The sequence below is a fragment of the Vidua chalybeata genome, chromosome 18 (genome assembly GCF_026979565.1).
Source record: "Vidua chalybeata isolate OUT-0048 chromosome 18, bVidCha1 merged haplotype, whole genome shotgun sequence".
NCBI lineage: Eukaryota > Metazoa > Chordata > Aves > Passeriformes > Viduidae > Vidua > Vidua chalybeata.
The window spans coordinates 515227-532799 of record NC_071547.1 but is presented as its reverse complement, the minus strand read 5'-3'; the positions used below and the strand labels follow the sequence as shown (position 1 = coordinate 532799).

The 17573-nt window shown below is 44.8% G+C and overlaps 1 protein-coding gene across 2 annotated transcripts; it reads right to left on the bottom strand.

The window, feature by feature from the left end:
* Positions 1 to 251: 251 nt before the first annotated feature.
* STX2 (syntaxin 2) lies at positions 252 to 17573 on the bottom strand. Of its 2 annotated transcripts, XM_053959583.1 has the most exons (11): positions 17496 to 17573; positions 10925 to 10996; positions 10339 to 10438; positions 8993 to 9067; positions 8515 to 8588; positions 7393 to 7501; positions 6591 to 6664; positions 6350 to 6487; positions 4878 to 4988; positions 3697 to 3824; positions 2233 to 2316 (listed from the first exon to the last, which is right to left on the bottom strand). In XM_053959583.1, the coding sequence occupies exons 1-10, from the start codon at positions 17523 to 17525 to the stop codon at positions 3741 to 3743; spliced, it is 867 nt and encodes a 288-aa protein (XP_053815558.1). In that variant the 5' UTR covers positions 17526 to 17573; the 3' UTR covers positions 2233 to 2316; positions 3697 to 3740. The 2 variants fall into 2 exon arrangements, with proteins under 2 accessions (XP_053815559.1, XP_053815558.1); XM_053959584.1 differs by lacking the exon at positions 3697 to 3824 and having other exon boundaries at positions 252 to 2316.

Genomic DNA, 17573 nt, shown 5'->3' with positions numbered 1-17573 from the left:
CTCATTCAATGCAACCTTGGGGTTTCTTACCTCGACAGTTCTCTAAAAATCCCCCCTTGGGCACAGCTTAAATGAATATATTCCATTGTTGTCTTCATAATTATCTCTACGCCTTTTTTGGTAAGAAGTTGCAGAAAAGATGTCACCTTACCCTGTGTTTGATGTAAGTCAGTGCAAAACCCATCAGCCTCATTCAGACGCCTCCTGGAACGTTCCCAGGGGCCACAGGGACACAAAGCAGACACAGCAGACTCGCTGGATGAGTTTATTAGTGCATAGGTTAGAGATTTACTCCCCTCCAACCTCCAAACAAAGAGGTCCATGTGAAAAGGTCTGTTTTGCTTTAAAACAAACTCATTGAGGCAGCTGTTCAACAAGAAGTAAAAACTGTGGAGTAGCCTATTCAAATTTCTGGTCTTGCTGGGCAGATTACTGCATTACAGAGGAAAAAATTCAACATGACAGGACTTGGAGGGTCAGTTTACATAACCAGCTGGTAAACAGCAGGAGTGATTTCTTTCCCCATCTAATTCGCATATCTGTATAAATAATATTTACTGATAAAAATCTAGAAAACTACAGAATAAAATATATTTACCTAGAATGAGCATTAAGGCAACCAATCCTTCCTTGCTTTGCATGTAAACTTCCTCACAATCATCAGTGAGCATTCTGGACTCAGAGGTAAAAGAAATTTGTTCATCATTGAAGCCGAATTTTTCAAGCGACTTCTTTATGGCTGACTTGTAAAGAGATCAATAATAATAATAACAATATTTGCTTTCTTTTTTAAACATGTTTGACATCTGAATAGCTCCAGCATATTCACAGTATACCTGGACAGCAAAGCAGGAATATTCATACATACAACAGAAATTGTAAACTTTGCTGAACTTTATGAAGTCTGAATTCTCACTTACTGAGTAACTTGGATCTCAGACACTTCCAACAACACCTAAGTTTAAGGATTCTAAACTTGTAGGACTGAGTTACTGCAGTCAGCGTGAGAGCTGAATATCTGAAAACATCGATGAGCACAGACTATGTTTAAAAAGGCACAAATTATCCTCTCCTCTACTTCTCTTAGAGTGTAAATATATCTACATATCTACATGGATATGTTTAAACAACGAGGAGTCACAAACCCAAGTTACAAATATTTTACACACAAAAATACAAAAATAACCTGTAACATTAAATGCAGTTATCTGGGTACATTTGAATTCTCTGAAGCTTTCAAGTGGTGCAAGCTGGCACTACAACAGGCATATGTACACCAAAACACTTCATCCATGTTACAGCCACACAGATTTCATAACAAATCAGTGTCTTAGTTTGTATTAAGTTTCAGATCTCCTGGGGGAGTTCATCCCCATGTGCTATATTCATACATCAACATTAGCAAACTCCAGAACAAGGAAACTTGATTTGGCTTTATAAAGTCATTTTTGTCATATTCATATAAGCACTAAGGCCAAACTGATCCATGAGTTTCTTTGCACAACAACTACCTGTAAAATTACCTGCTCAGGTGCAAATTCAGCATTTCAGAGCTGTGTGCTTTTAAAAGAAATGTTGCAACTAACTTTTTATTAACCATGAAGGAAGTATTTAAAGCAGTTAACCTTGACAGAAAAAATAAAAAAACTGGCAAATGTAAAAAAGCTTTTTTTTCATTTTTCTTCTCAAGTGTAATGCACTAGGCAGTTAAAGGAGTAGTCTTTTCAGGATGAAATATTTTAGCACTTGTTGGAGAAAAAGCATAAAGTTTAAATAGGTTAAGGTGACTAAATAATTAATACACTTGAACACAAGGCTACATCTCATAAAAATATTCACAAGAGTGCTAACAAAGGCAGCACTGGCAAGGTACTTAAAGTCATGATTAGAGATAGGTTAGCAATAGGGAAAAAAAGCCAAATACCCAAAACTCAATAGTCTCTGAACTCCCTACTTCAGCTGTAACACTGAGATGTGAAAAAACCCTAAGTTACCTTAGTTCAAAACCAAGTTTCAGTCTCACAAGTGTCTAGTTTATGATGTAAAATCCATACACACCCTAATACATTCTGATCTTCATTTGTGAGTAAACATTGAGAGTGATTTTGCTTTCATTTTTAACCATTAGTGTCAGGTCATCATGGTGGGACAGTGTAAGGCATCATCTGTGGAAAAGGTTTGGTTTTACTGAAGATGTTCTGGAGTTCCTGAAGGGTGGTAACTCTTGGAATGTGCTTGCTAGGACAGAGTTGTTGCTAGGATAATTCCAAGTATCAGAAGCAATACAGTTACACATATTATTATGAACATCAATTTCTGCAGGGAAAAGAGAAAAAAGTTAAGATTGAAATACTTTGTCAGAGACAGAATTGTTTCAATATATTCAGAGCTACAGCAAGACTGACAGCCAGGCTGAGTGCTGGGATTTTCTTTCTAAGGAGTAATCACTGCTATGATTTCCTGTTTCTAACACACATGTAACCAGAGTCACAAGGCAGAGCCATCTGTGCAGCATTTCTCTATTTTCCTTTACAGAATATTGGTTATTACTCATGCCCAACTTCTGTAAACATCATTAGAAACAGATGCAGGTCAACTCTGAGTAACTGCTCACTGCCACCCTCCTTGGATAAATATTTGCAGCCTGCTCAAACCATTACAGCTGCACCCTGAGTGGAATTCACCAGAAGGTCATAAAAACACTGTGCAGGCAATAGCTCAGAGGAGCTGCAAGGGTTAAAAAAGGAGAGATGCTTCTGGGCAAATGCAGCAAGGTGTGACTCTGGGTCAGGTAGTTCTGACTGCAGGGAATGACACAGAATTCTGCCCCCTGCCCACAAACCAGAGCTGAGAAGAATCTCCAACCCCAGAACACAAACTCGACGTTAAGAGGGTTAGTACAGAAATGTGAATTTCTGAGGGGCTGTCTCAGCTGGCATCTGCTCTGGTGGTGCTCTGTGTGCAGCTTAGAGACCCTGCATGCAGCTCAGAGACCCTGCATGCAGCTCAGAGACCCTGCATGCAGCTCAGAGACCCTGCATGCAGCTCAGAGACTCTGCATGCAGCTTAGAGACCCTGCATGCAGCTTAGAGACCCTGCATGCAGCTTAGAGACCCTGCATGCTGGCAGCTGCATTTCTGCTGGACCCAGAGCAGTGACCTGCCTACCTCACCTGGTAAGCACTACCTGGACAAGACATGGCCCTTTACTACAGCAAACCCATGAGCACTGAGAGCAATCTCATGTCCTAAACACACTGTTACCTCCCACTTTCGTTTAGTCTAGCATGAATAAACAGTTTCAAAGTAAGAAATTTGAAGATGTTCTCCAAGCCATAATAGCCAACTTCATGGCCGCAGACATCTACTTTTTAAAAAACCCTACTCAAACCCCCACTGGATAAAGTCCCAGGTGCACTTAGTGTTCCATATTGTTTGCTGATGGGAGCTTTCAGCACAGAAACAACAGTTGCAAGAGCTGGGAGCCAGCCCTGGGCTGCTGGCTGCCACCTCCTGCCCTGGGTGCCCTGGGCAGGTCCCCAGCAGGGTCACTGTGCATACCCACATCATCACAGCCAGGACCTGCCACAGGTCCTGCAGGGAAAACGAGAGCAGGGCCACCAGGGCACTGGACAGATATGAAGGGACAGAAGAAGACAGAGAAAACAAGAGCCAAATTAGTTGATTAGTTACTTACTGCCACAGTGGCAGGAAGCCATGCATGCTGAGGTTATCCAAGCATCACCGAATACCCACAGACAAACCAATTATTAGAGCTACTATGGCAATCAACACCACTGACACAATGATAATTATCACCATTTTCTGTCAAAAAAACAAGATATTGTAAATATTAAGCACATCAACACTTGCATTTATGCTCAAATTTTCAAGTAGGCTTTAGATCCACAAGCACTTTTATTAAAGCCTCCCGTATTCTTAAATTGAGATAAATGTATCTGTATAATCTTGCAAATGTAAGAATCAACATTTTTAAACAGGTAAACTCGTGGGATTAATGCCTCTACAGTTATCAGAGATGATACAAGCATCATTAATATGCACATTAAGTGGGCTCCCTGAACACTTCTGAAAAGATCTTTTGTAAAGGATCAGGGGTGTTATCTCTGTGTAGATCTCTAGCTATAGAAAATGAATTATTCCCTCAAATCCAGCTCACCATAGCAAGCCTCACCCAATTGCACAGCACATCAAAAGGGGAAATGAGAATGTAAAAATAAACTACTTAGTAGTCTGATATCAGAATATATTATCTGGTGTCTGATGGGAAGAAAGATACTGAAACAAAACAAGTGCCCTGGAAAGTGCCAGAACATTCCTTTGAACTCAAGTCCTCCACAAATTCAGTGTCATGGCACAATGCCACACCCCTTCCAGAGGGAAGATCCCCCTAATTTATCTGTAAAACTAAAAATCAAAGCAGATTTAAAAAAAAAAATAAGCTTATTCAGCAAAAGCACTTTTATTTTTTCTGCTAGCTAAGAGATTTTATAGCTTTAAAATCAGGTAAGTTCATTTGTGATCAACAGCCAAAAACTTTTAAGGTTATTTAGAATCTGAATAACTTAAGTTATTGTGAAAGCTGATAAGAAAAAGATGGGAATTTATCCACTGGAATAATACATTAATTCTTCTTTTGGGGTTTTTACACTCTGTAATGGCAGCTCTGAGTGGAAAACTGTGAACACACCCTTAGCTGTGCAAGAACTGCTGATCTGTTCTCACAGTCCAAGAAGGGTCTGGCCTCTACTGGTATTACAAATTTTCAGTATTAACTACAGCAAAGTAATTCACATTGGAAATGCTGCTGTGCTAAACTAAAATACTGCCTAGCACAATTACAGAAAGACAACATACCCTGCGTGCTTTGCTTTGATATTTAACTGCCTTTTTTGTCTCTTCCTTTGCATGTTCCACGTAATCTGTCGCATTCATCACGTTCTTTTCTATGTTGTTGATCATTTCACCCTTGAAACGAAATTTGGAAGGAAAACCACGTTACTGGAATGCATGGATCTTTGTTTAATGGATCTAAAAGAAAGGCTCTAGAACAGCAAGAACATTCACAAGTCAGTGATGCACACACTGGGGATGACATCTTTTCTGCTTTGGCACGTGAAGGAAAAAGGGAATGAGAAGCAAGGGCTCCCAGTTGTGACCAAACAAGGAATGTCCATGAGCAGGGCACGAGCTTCTCCTTGTGCAGGAGCAAGAACTGAGCACCTGCAAACATCCCTTGTGTGGAGGGACGTTTTAGCTGCCACAGCTGAGCGACACACTGGGATCAGCAACCCCTGGTGAGTCTGAAGGGGGACAGGACATTCCCCACCTCCACACAAGGTTCTGCAGCTGTCTGGGGACTACACTCGTGTCAGCTCCTCAGAGCTCAGGGATCAGCATGTCAATGCATGACAAATTCAAATTGATTATGAGGAATGGCATTTGGCAATGAAATGGAGGGTTGGTGAAAAATGACAGTAAGTCTGTTACCTGTGTCTCTGTCCATCAGAAGAAATAATCAGCAGCAGAAAACAGCAAAGCATTACAGAATGATGCACAAGTAACTTCTGTTCGTGTGTAATTCAAAAGAAACCTGCTACCAATTTCTCCTGGCTGTATATTTAATATCAAAGCAACAAAGGACTTCTAGAACAAAACCCAATTACAAAAAACAGGCAAGTTGCTCTAACTTGCTTTTCAGGCAAGTTTCTCTTCTAACACTATACTTCTCACTTTCCTGCAGAAGTCAAACCATTTTAAGATCAAGGTTAAAAATACTTTTGTTGGATAAATGGTATTTAAAGACTAAAAATAGAACAGATTTATGTACATGTCAAGACAAAGCTTATGAATATAAGAGATGACTTGAAGGACTTGTCAAGCCCTTTACATCCATGTTGGTGAACACAGAATTGCACTTCTGCATGAAGTGCAAGGTGCACACAGCCTTGCTGACACACCTGTTATTCCACTGAGGCTGAGAATCCAAAATCCCCAGGGAATAAACAATGTTCCACGAGGTAGTTTTTCTTACTTAAACATGTCCACAGATGTTCCAGCATATTGCAATTAATCATCTTGAAGAAAATATTAAATATGCTGACTGGAAGGCAAGTCTGTGGTCAGTTATTGAAAGCATAGGGACATTGAGATGGTCAAATTGTCCACAACAAACAAGGAACCTCCTGTGATTCATTTCCATAGATTCTAACCACAGCCCAGAATCACTAAATCTGCACTATCTGAATATAATCAACTGCTTCTGCCCGCTGCCAAGGGGAAGAGAGAGGAAAAGCCCCACGCCATGAGCGTTTGAGCAGGCCACTTACCTGAGTCTCCACAAACATTGCCATGTCCATGAACATCTCGTGCAGCTCCCGAATGCTGGACTCCAGCTTCATGATGTCCTTGTGGCGGGACTCGATCTCGTTCAGGGCCTGCCTGGTTATCTGGGAGTCTGAAATGATCTTGGGGACAGTGGAAAGGGACAGGGACACGTGAGTGCCAGCACCCCCGGAAAGGACAGGGGCAGCAGAAGGGAGGAGACGTAACTGGCCCAGAAATACATACATCAGAAGTGAAAATGGAAGGGTTACCACTCTCTAACATTTCTTCCAGCTCCTCATCAGTGGTGGTCTTTCCAGCTAGGATAGAAACAACAATCAGCATGAGAGGCTAATGACAAATTTGAAAAGCATATGAAAAGCAAAATATTCTTGTAATTTGCCAGTTTCCCTGTTTGCATTCCCTGTTTCAGCAATATTCACTTCTATAGAGCACATTAAAAAAAAGGACTAATTTTAGGTGCTTTTTAGACACCTTCTAAGGTAGATACTGTACTTCAAAGTAAAGTCAGGAACCCTTCTAAATGCTCCTAATAATGAATTGGAGGTAAGTCATATGTGAATCAGTCAACAAATGATTAAAGCACATATAACAGCAGCACTGATTTTATGGCAGATGAAGTGTCCTTGTAGACAAAAATGGGACCACATAAAAAGAGCTGTTATCCTGTTAGGCATGTTAATTTTGGAATGGCTTTTAATAACACTTGCTGTTTAAGAATGCAGCTTTTCTTGATGCTTCATTTAAAGCTGTAACATTGGAAGTAAATGAAACAAAGGAGAAAGATAATTTCTTTAATAATTTTCAATCTAAAGGAAATTATTGAGCTTTCTCTCTTTTCTTTACAGCTGTTCTAAAAAGAGTAATATCAAGGAGTTTGTGCCATGCAGTAAAATTGTTTCTTTTCTCTCACACCCTCTGAGATGCTGTCCAAGACCTCTGATGCTTTGTACATTAATGAAAAAGGAACAAGGGAGGCACTAAACAAATAACTGGTGTGCTTCAGGAGCACACTGGGGTCACTCACTGATCTCCAGCTGCCTCTGGATGCGGCCCTTGCTGCGCTCCCGGAACAGCGTCTGCGTCTCGTTGTACTCGGTCATCACCTCCACAAACTTGTGTGCCAGCACCGAGTGCTGGGCGAGGGGCAGACAGGGACAGACAGGGGCACAGGGAGGGACAGACAGGGGGACAGGGGCACAGGGAGGGACAGACAGGGGGACAGGGCCACCAGGGAGGGGCAGAGAGGGACAGACAAGGACAGACAGGGGGACAGGGGCATCAGCGAGGGACAGAGAGAGGGACAGGGGCACGGGGAGGGGCAGCAGGGACAGACAGGGGGACAGGGGTACCAGCGAGGGACAGACAGGGGGACAGGGGCATGGGGAGGGGCAGAGAGAGGGACAGGGGCACGGGGAGGGGCAGCAGGGACAGACAGGGACAGACAGGGGGACAGGGGCACAGGGAGGGACAGACAGGGGGACAGGGGCACAGGGAGGGACAGACAGGGGGACAGGGCCACCAGGGAGGGGCAGAGAGGGACAGACAAGGACAGACAGGGGGACAGGGGCATCAGCGAGGGACAGGGGCACAGGGAGGGGCAGCAGGGACAGACAGGGGGACAGGGGCATCAGCGAGGGACAGAGAGAGGGACAGGGGCACGGGGAGGGGCAGCAGGGACAGACAGGGGACAGGGGCACAGGGAGGGACAGACAGGGGGACAGGGGTACCAGCGAGGGACAGACAGGGGGACAGGGGCATCAGCGAGGGACAGACAGGGACAGAGAGGGACAGCAGGGACAGACACAGGGACAAGGGGCACCGGGGAGGGGCAGCAGGGACAGACAGGGGGATCAGAGTGGGACAGACACAGGGACAAGGGGCACCAGGGAGGGGCAGCAGGGACAGACAGGGGGATCAGAGTGGGACAGACACAGGGACAAGGGGCACCAGGGAGGGGCAGGCAGGGGCAGAGAGGGACAGAGAAGGGTGTTAGCATTTCTGTCACACAGCAGCAGCTCTGCACAACCGCTCACAGTGGCACTTGCAGCCCAACACAGCACCACAGGGGCTCTGGGATGAGCTCAGAACAGTTAAACTCATTCCCCACCAGAACCCACTGGTTTTCTTTCAGCTGAAGGGATCCTACCTGTGTTTTTCTGATCCTGAGGTCCACTGATGTCCGATTAGCATTTTCACCCTGATCAAAGCTCTGCTCAATAGCTGAGAACAAGACAAGAGTACAGAGTCAGTTATTTGACAGCTCAATTACTTTGTAAATATTATTATTACTTTTTTAAAGGTACATGTTCCCCAGAGACATGTGTAACATTTCAGGGGAGAGGGGTGGCATATCTAAGTAAAATTTTTAAATAGTTTTGATCATTGGTAGAGATCTTTAAACACAGTAAGTACTTCAATCATACTCTTAACAGAGTCACACTACTTTCTATTACACTGGAAAAATTTTAGAAGGGTAACTTTGCAGTTAATCTTCTTCCAAAATATCATCTCCCCAAAAAGCACTTCAATTGCAGAAGACATTTCTATATGGATAAATTAATTTGCATTGTCATTTTCTAGGTTATTTCTGAAAGCAAGGAGTTTTACTTGTCCTCACAACTTACCCTTTAACCTGGCCCGGATTTTATTAGCAATCTTCTTGATTTCCTCATTTAGTTCTTCAAGTTCTTCCTTTGTTCCTTCAAAAAAATATTTTTTGAACCATTAATGATTGATTATAATAAATCAGCAAGAGTCTATGAATCTACGTTGTAATCTCAGAATTTCATTCAGTACAACTATGTAGAGTTGAAGTTTGTTATCCTCCTAAGTACTTTAAATACCATTTTTGTAACAGCAACCATCAGATGCTTGCTTCTTATGACAGGCTTACACCTGGGAAATGTTATTATTACCAAATCTTCAACTAAACCAGGTGACAAACACTTTTGTTAACACTTTCAGGGTAATGTTAATTTGCTAGTCAAAAGTTAAATGCCCCTGAGTTGTAAGTGCAGGTGAAACCAGAGATTCATCTCCCCTCTTCTGCACGTGCCGTGCACCAGGTGTGCACTGCTTTAACTCTCACTGACATGTCTGTGCCAGGCACCCCCGGGGCATCCCCAGGGCTCCATGGAGAGCTCTGCACATCCCCAGGAACACACACTGCTCTCAGGTGCTGCCGCTGAAACACTCAGATGAGCCCTGGTTAAACCTGAGATTCACTGAAAAAGCAGCCTGCAGACCAGCTGTAGGAACACCAACACACACCAGGGAAAACAGGGGGCAGGATAAAATAACAGCCCAAGTTCAGCTTCCACCACCGAGATGAAGTCACAAGACAAATGGTAAGCCAGCATTGCAACCCTGAGACAAAAAACACCTCAGCATCTTCTGTTCCCTTTTCCCTGAGCCCTGCCAAGGGCACAGACACGCTGGGAGCCAGCAAGGGCTGGGACCAGGGCTCTGGGCAAGGTCCCTGAACTTCCCAGTTCTGTGCTGGGAAAGCACAACTGCACTTCCAGCTTCGGGTGAAGCCTCTAAAAATAGGGCTGCACGTGGAAGTACTGCAGCTGGCTCTGGTGCCACACAGCACCCTGGCCCCACTGAGGGATAAAGAGAAGACCTGGCAGTACAGGCTTTGGCTGACAACTTCAAACACTCTCACAAATTAGAAAAAACGTAAGTAACCTCTCTGCTTCTGAAGAAAAAACCCATATTAAACTGAGCTTTGGTCTAGGAAAGGTTTGGATGATGCAAGAAATATTCTGAACACACATTTTTTCAAATGAGATTTAAAAAAGGTCAAAAAAACCCAAATTAAAATATTAATTCAGTATAAAAAATGAAAATGTTTACTTAGTGTTACTTTTTGCATTCTGAACACCTGACATTCTATTCCTATGGACAGCTAAAACAAACAGTATTTCAGAATATCTAAAAATTAAAAATCTTAAAAATTATTACTCACTTCCTTCAGGATTTGGTGCTGACAGGATAATGCTGTGCTGCTTCTTCACTTCTTCCACATTTTGTGCTATTTTTGCTATGTTATTTCTAATTTCCTCAACCTAGAGGAAGAGAAATATGGCAAAGAAGACATCAGAATAATTTAGGGCCAGTATTTTTTTAAAAACAAAAAATCCTGCTAATAAAACCCAAAGTATTTAATCTGTAAGTAGCACAGAAAGAAATCCCAGCAGAAATGTCAACATTTAAACAGTCTGTAATTATTTTTTAAACTAAAACACGGTATTGGTAATAGCAAATATATTCTGAATGGCCAAAAACGTAAGTGCTACTAGTCCTAATAGACAACTATTTTAAAATTTTATTAGCAAATTTCTTGTTGACAGGGAATTAGAACCATTTCTCTGCAATAAACACAGAAAACACCCTGAAATAAAGGAATAAAGCATTACCAACATTTGTTTTGGCATACAATTACTAACCATACTGGGGAGGATGTGTAGGTGAAATGTTAAACCTCATTACTGAAATGAAAAAGCACAGAGAGGAACAGTGGTGAAAATCCATGGTGAAAACTGTAACTTCACCTGTTGGAAAAAGTCATCCATGAAGTGGTCTTTTTCGATGATAACTGTCTCCCCATCTTCGTTTCCTTTGTACTGTAAAAGACAACAGACACAGATCTGAGACCCCGACCCCAGGGCGCTGCTGTGAGGAACCTCAAACTCCTGCCACGCTGCACAGCACGCCCATTTCCAGCTACAGCCCGAAAGCCAGGGAAGGTTTCCCTTCCGAGGGCTGCAGTGTGAAAACAAACAAGCAGAGAGGCCACAGCAGCCAAGTGGCTCCCAGAGCAGGGAGCCCGTGGTGTCACAGGGCCAGCAGCCCTGGCAGCCAGCACAAACCCGTGCCCAGCTGCTGCCACCCCGCAGCAGGGCAGCCCCAGCCAGCCTGCACTGAACCAGAAAGAGATTTTTACAGGGCTGGTAGAGGCAGGGCTCTGCACAGCCCCGGGGCACTCGCCCAGCACATTGCACATTGCCCAGGCACACCTCCCCAGCCTCAGGTTTGCTCACGGGAAAAGGCACGATTAACAGCACCACAGAAGGGAAAGAGCTCAAGCCTGTCTTCTTTCATTCCCTCCCACGTGGAGCACAGACTGTTTGAAGTGCAGTAGAACAAAATATTACCCTTAATATACAGTCAACGGGTTAGCTGTGAGAAAAAAAACAACTACGAGATAATTGTCATTAAGGGATTTTCATTCCAAGACACCCTTCTTTTCTTACAAGGCCATCTGATCTGATCTTCCAACACCCACTGTTGCTCCTAACCTCTGACCCTATTAGCCAAGAAGTTTAGTTCTGGTTTTCTTAAATTACGTGAGCTACATTGTTTGCATGACAATTCTGCAATTTAATCCAGTGTCAAACGCTGCTATTATCTTATAAAGAAGTTACTGTCCATTAAGAGAATCTAGGAGTGCCCACACCTTCAGGGAGAAGGTTCAGACTTGGTGCCAGTTCCTCTCCTGCAAACTCAGGGAATGAATGCATAAAGCCCTGGGGCAGAAACCATCTGGGTTTTGTGCTCAGGGGAAACAGAGATGCCCCAGGAGAAATACAGGAACGGAGATGCCACTGCCCTCCTGCACCAACCACCCAGTGCTGGCTGCCACTGAGGACTTGATAAGTCACTCATTTTGGGGAGATAACACTAGAACTCAAATTATCTGCCCTTACAGATTGCCATCAATTAACAGCCTTGCTTAACACAAGTAAGGGAGGAACTCTGTGCCCCAAGGAAGTCACCCACAACTTTACTATTCCCAAGACTGCACTGCTACTAAGCCACAAGCTGTAAGTAATGTTTAAGAAGAGCTACATTTTAAAGACATTTAATTTCATTATCTATGCAAAAGAACACCTTCTGTTTATATTTACTGAGTAAAGGGTAATTTTTCTGCTTGTTAATAACTGCATCCTATATTTAGCTATTTGAACTAAAAATAATGAAAACACTATCTACTAAGGGATTCAGAATGTCTGCTTTTAGTTTGATCAGGTCTTAGTGAGAGGTGTAACACCTGAGTGAATCCTAAATGAATGGAAGACAGAAGTGTGACTCAGAAATCTGTCTGGAGATGCTCAGCTGGGAGGCAGCTGACCATGACTCCCCAGCCCACAGCCTGTGCCATGTGTATTCCACTGTCCTGCTTGGTTGCAATGATACCACTGACAGATCAATTTGTTCGAGGATTTATGGACAGCCTACCTCAGTCATCAGCACTTGAGACACCTGAGGAGTTTGCCAACTCTGTTCTCTGTATTCTTAAATCATCTCTTACCTAAAATACAGCTCATTTGCTAACTCTCTTCAACTGATGTGCTTTTGTGCCTCTTTTGACAAGCACACAACTGACCAAGAACTCACTTTGATTATCAGAGTTTAGCAGAAACACACTGCTCTCCCTGGACTTCACCTCCCCAGCACAAGCAGTATCACAAAAAGCTGATAAAAGTTTCACGTCAATGCCAAGAGCAATCTAATAAAGTCTGTTTGCAGCTCATACCTTGACCTTGGGACTCAAAGTCTGGGACACACAGCTCCATAAACATTGAGAGACTATAAAATACATCCAGCCCCATCAGGGGTTTGTGCTGCTGTGGCTGGGACAGGGTTAACTCTCTCCCCAGCAGCTGGCATGGGCTGTGTTTGGGATTTGTGCAGAGCAGAGCTGATGACACAGGGATGTTTCAGTTATAGACCTACAGAGGCATATTTTTCTGCTTTTCTGCTCCCCTCCAAGGGGGCTGGGGGCACAGATGGGAGCAGCAGTCCCCAGGTGACCCAAGGGACATTGCAGACCACATGGCATTATGCCCAGTGCATGAAGCTGAAGCAGGAAGGAAGGGGGGCACCTTTAGTGTTCGGGCATTTTGTCCTCCCAGGCCACTGTTATGTGTGACAGCTCTGCTTTCCTGCAGACCCCTGCCTGCCCACTGGAAGTAGGAAGGAATTCCCTTTCCTGCTTTGCTTGCGTGCAGCTTTTACTTTAGCAGTTAAACTGCCTTTATTCTCAATCCATGAGTTTCCTCTCTTCTGGAATTCTGCCCCATCCCACCAGGGCAGGCGTGTGCTGCTCTCGCTGCCAGCAGGGTTAAACTACAGAAATTCTCACAATGTCATTTCTCAGCTCCAAGCAGAAGCTATCCTGATGTTTATGAAGCTTCTGTCACTTCCACTACCTTACAGAATTGCAGAAATAACTCAGGCTGGAGATCTCTTCGTGATTACTGACCTTTACAAGTGGAAACAGCTTTTGACTGAAAAACGTGACTATTACTTGCCCTTGAAATTCCATTCAAGGTTAGCTGTTTCTCAGCACAGACCACGTGCACTCCTGTGGAGGCTCCAAGGATCACAGCTGAGCATCCTCCCGGGGAATCAGCCCCCAGGAGTACCTTACAGAGAGTTACAGCCCCCCCCACGCATCCGTGTGTCCAGAAACCCTCCTGCATCCCAGCAGCCAAGGAGGGCTTGCAGAGGGCCAGGGAGAGCTGGGGCAGGTGAATCATTAACGCTGCTGCCTTCAGCAGCAGTGCTGCAGTGCTGCAGTGCTGCAGTGCTGTGCAGTGCTGCTGTGCTGCAGTGCTGCAGTGCTGCAGTGCTGCTGGGCTGCAGTGCTGTGCAGTGCTGCTGTGCTGCAGTGCTGCTGTGCTGCAGTGCTGTTGGGCTGCAGTGCTGCAGTGCTGCTGTGTTGCAGTGCTGCTGTGCTGCAGTGCTGCTGGGGTGCTGCGCTGCTGGGCTGCTGTGCTGCTGTGCTGCTGTGCTGCAGTGTTGCAGTGCTGCAGTGCTGTTGTGCTGCAGTGCTGCTGTGCTGCAGTGCTGTGCAAGCCCCAGCAAACCACCCCACACTGCCAGGGCACGGAGGGCACTCCACTCATCCTCAGCAAAGCCTCACGTCACAGCCCAGCTCAGGCCAAAACAACAGCCCTGTTTTCCTCCTGCTGCAGAGCCCCACTTTGTGTTTGCTTCCCTGTTCTACCACCCAGCTCTAACAATTCTAACCTCTGTGACTGAGGCTTTTCACCCGCTCCTAAACAGCTCTGGGGGCACTGAGTGGCTGGCCAAGAAAGTTCTGTTTGAGTTACAGGTCCTTGCTTAAAAAAAGCTGCAGTCAAATATGAACTTGTAGATTGCTATGTACTACTCAAACATTACAGGTAACAGATCTTCGTTAACACTCATGAGTAAAGAAATATAAAAATCAAGTATTTTAAGTGATTCAGCTATCAAGCATGAGAAATGGATTCCAGCAGACAGGTCTGCATCCACTTCAGCATGTCACAAGGGGGAAATTTTGGAGCCATGCAGACAGTGCACCCCAAAGCTGAGATCCCAACCAGCACTCTGCTTGAACAGAGGTTTACCTCTAACCTTCTTCTGAAATGACAGAACAACAAAAAGAAAGTATGAATAAGTTTTATTACCAGACCTTTAAAAGGCCATCTGTTTGTAATACCTGAAGTCAGCTGAACATGGGTTGTACATCTCTTTTAGAGCCTCTTCAGTATCTGTGAACAGCAAACCACTGAAGGCTGGGAGCACATCCTGCAATCACAGCTATGGACTACTCACCTTCTTCTTCTCTAAACACCTTCTATAAACCACTGCTTGAAAACAGTGTATTGGATCAGAGAACTTTTTAATCATACACTTATTAGTGCTCAAAATAACTCAAACCAGTCTGGGATTTGCTCAATTGTCCCATTAATTGTATTAAAAGACAATTCAAACAGCTTAAAGAAGTTCATTTGGGCCTGCTTAGATTAATTTAGAAATGATGTTAAAATAACCCCCTAAAGTTGAACAAATACAACTATGGTTGCTGTCTTCTCAAAAAGTACACACTTTACACAACTTCTTCGAGCTAAGAAAACAAGAGGAAGCAGAATTATCTGAAGGCTATATAATGTGCATGTCATCAACCACTTCTTTCTCCAGCAACTGTTTAACAGTCTAAACACAGAGTATTAACAAAAGTATCTGGCAGTTCTGTTAATGAACCACAAATAATGATAGGCAGCATTTCTCCCTCCTCTTTACAATGATCTAGGAAAAACTAACGACAAAACATTTTGCTTGCTGCCCAGTGAAATGCAGGAAGACACAATGAGGAGACGGGAAATGAGCATTCCTGCTGAAGGCAATGGTGTGCTCAGCCAACACAGGCCAGGGCAGGCTGGGATCTTTCCTCCTCCTTGAGTACCACCGACGTTCTGGGGGGCTGGAGGGAACTGAGGGGTGAGCTGTGACCAAAGGAAACAGTGAAACCCGAATGGTAAGGGAAAGAGGCAAGCTGTAGCTATTTCTGAAGACTTTGCAGGCCTAGGCCTGTTTGAAAACCACAGTGTCTATGCTCTACTCTCAATGACTTAGCCAAATGCAATACAATGAAACTACACGAATAAACCTAAACACTTTGGAAAATAGGCAAACAAGTGTTAACACATTATTTCTTCGGATTCACTATTCCTTTTCAGAGCCTCTCATCCATGTGTCAAGCATCTCTGTTCAAAGCATTTATTCTATGAAAGGAAAACCCTTTCACAAAATCATTATATTTTTGGTATTTCTGATTAAGATGTAAGATGGAAGCTGCTACTTCAATGAGCTGCCTGTGGAAATGGGAATATTCATCTCCCTTGGATATGCAACTTTACAAAACTTCAGCTCAACTACACACACTTCTGTGATGAAACATAGACTAGATCTTCAGTAACTTTTACCTGCATTTCATGTTTAAATATTTTCTTCATTAGAAGAAAATTTTTAAGTCTCTAAGCTATTTATTAATTCTACAGGCAGTAAAAACCATACTGATGAACATACGAAGCACTTCAGCAATACTGGCCGATACATATTTAAAGAGCAGCCCACTGCAGTAATGTTTTCAGATGTCAAATACTAAAGCTGGCTCAATAATTCCTCCTTTCAGCTGCATTAAACACTTTTAACCCTGTCAATGGGGGGTGTGGCAGGGTGTGGAATTGGTTTCTTCCATTTACAGAAACACAGAACGGGATGAAGTCTGCGGGTATAGAACTATAAAGCCAATTTGGGTCACCACTGGTTGCTTCTCTATCTGGGAAGCGTGCACCAGTACTGAAATCTGGCACGTGTTCCCACAACCTGGACATGTTTAGAAACAGGGAAAGGAAATAACTATGCCTGAAAGAAACGACACTGGTTTTTTGGCATGACTCCAAAACATCATTCCTGGTAGAGAAACTGTAATTTAATAATCCTAAAACCTTTCCAATGCCTATTCAATCCTTTCAGAGAGGAAGACAAAGACACTAGTAATTCCATCACTAGAGATGGAGCTTCCAAAATGTATTTTTATGATCCAGAAGATGAAAGAGCCCCAGACCTGAATGCAGCTCAACACAGCCCAACTTCTACACATACGTGGAGACCTGGAACTATCACAGGAACTCCTGTGTGTTCTCCATTTCTATTTCTTTTCAGGAAAAAACCAAAAACAAACCCAGAACAAAAACCCTCAAATATCCTTTTATTTTACCCAAGCCATATCCTGTTGCAGACAGACTGATGGTGCCTGTCCCCACTCTCCCTTCTTTTTTTAGGATACTGTTTCCAAAGCACAAGTAAGGGAAAGGAAAAGCGCGTATAAACAGAGGCAGCTACCATTTTGTAAACACGCGGAAAACAAGGCTCGCAGAGCGCTTTCCTGCCGCACCACGGCCCGAGAGCTGCCGGCCGGACAAACCCACCCGCCACAGCCCGGGCGGCCCGGCACGGCATCACCGGGGGAATTCAGCGCAGTTCGGCGCCGCCCGAGCCGCTTGCAGCGGCCGGGGAGCAGCGGAGCACGGCGCGCTGGAGACACCGCGGAGGGCGGCACTGCGCTGCCCAGCCCCGGCGATCCCGGGGAGCGCGGCGCTCGGCAGCGGGGCCCGCTCGGCAGCGGGGCCCACCCGGCGCTCGGCAGCGGGGCCCGCTCGGCAGCGGGGCCCTCCCGGCGCTCGGCAGCGGGGCCCTCCCGGCGCTCGGCAGCGCGGCCCGCTCGGCAGCGGCCCTGCCGCGATCCCGCCCCGCCCGCTCGCTCAGCGCCCCGCGCCCGCGCCGCACCTCCGCCAGGTCGGCCAGCCGGTCCTTCATCCCCGCGGCGCCGCTGCCCGCCGCCCTCCGCGCTGCTTCCGCGGGGCC

What these genes read in the sequence shown, in the direction of transcription:
- STX2 (XM_053959583.1), bottom strand. Translation starts at nt 17,525, where the DNA reads ATGAAGGACCGGCTGGCCGACCTGGCGGAG. An exon ending in TGGATGACTTTTTCCAACAG is followed by an intron (nt 10,439 to 10,924) that starts GTGAAGTTACAG and finishes CTCTTCCTCTAG; the next exon opens with GTTGAGGAAATTAGAAATAA. An exon ending in ATCAAAGCAAAGCACGCAGG is followed by an intron (nt 3,825 to 4,877) that starts GTATGTTGTCTT and finishes TTTTTTTGACAG; the next exon opens with AAAATGGTGATAATTATCAT.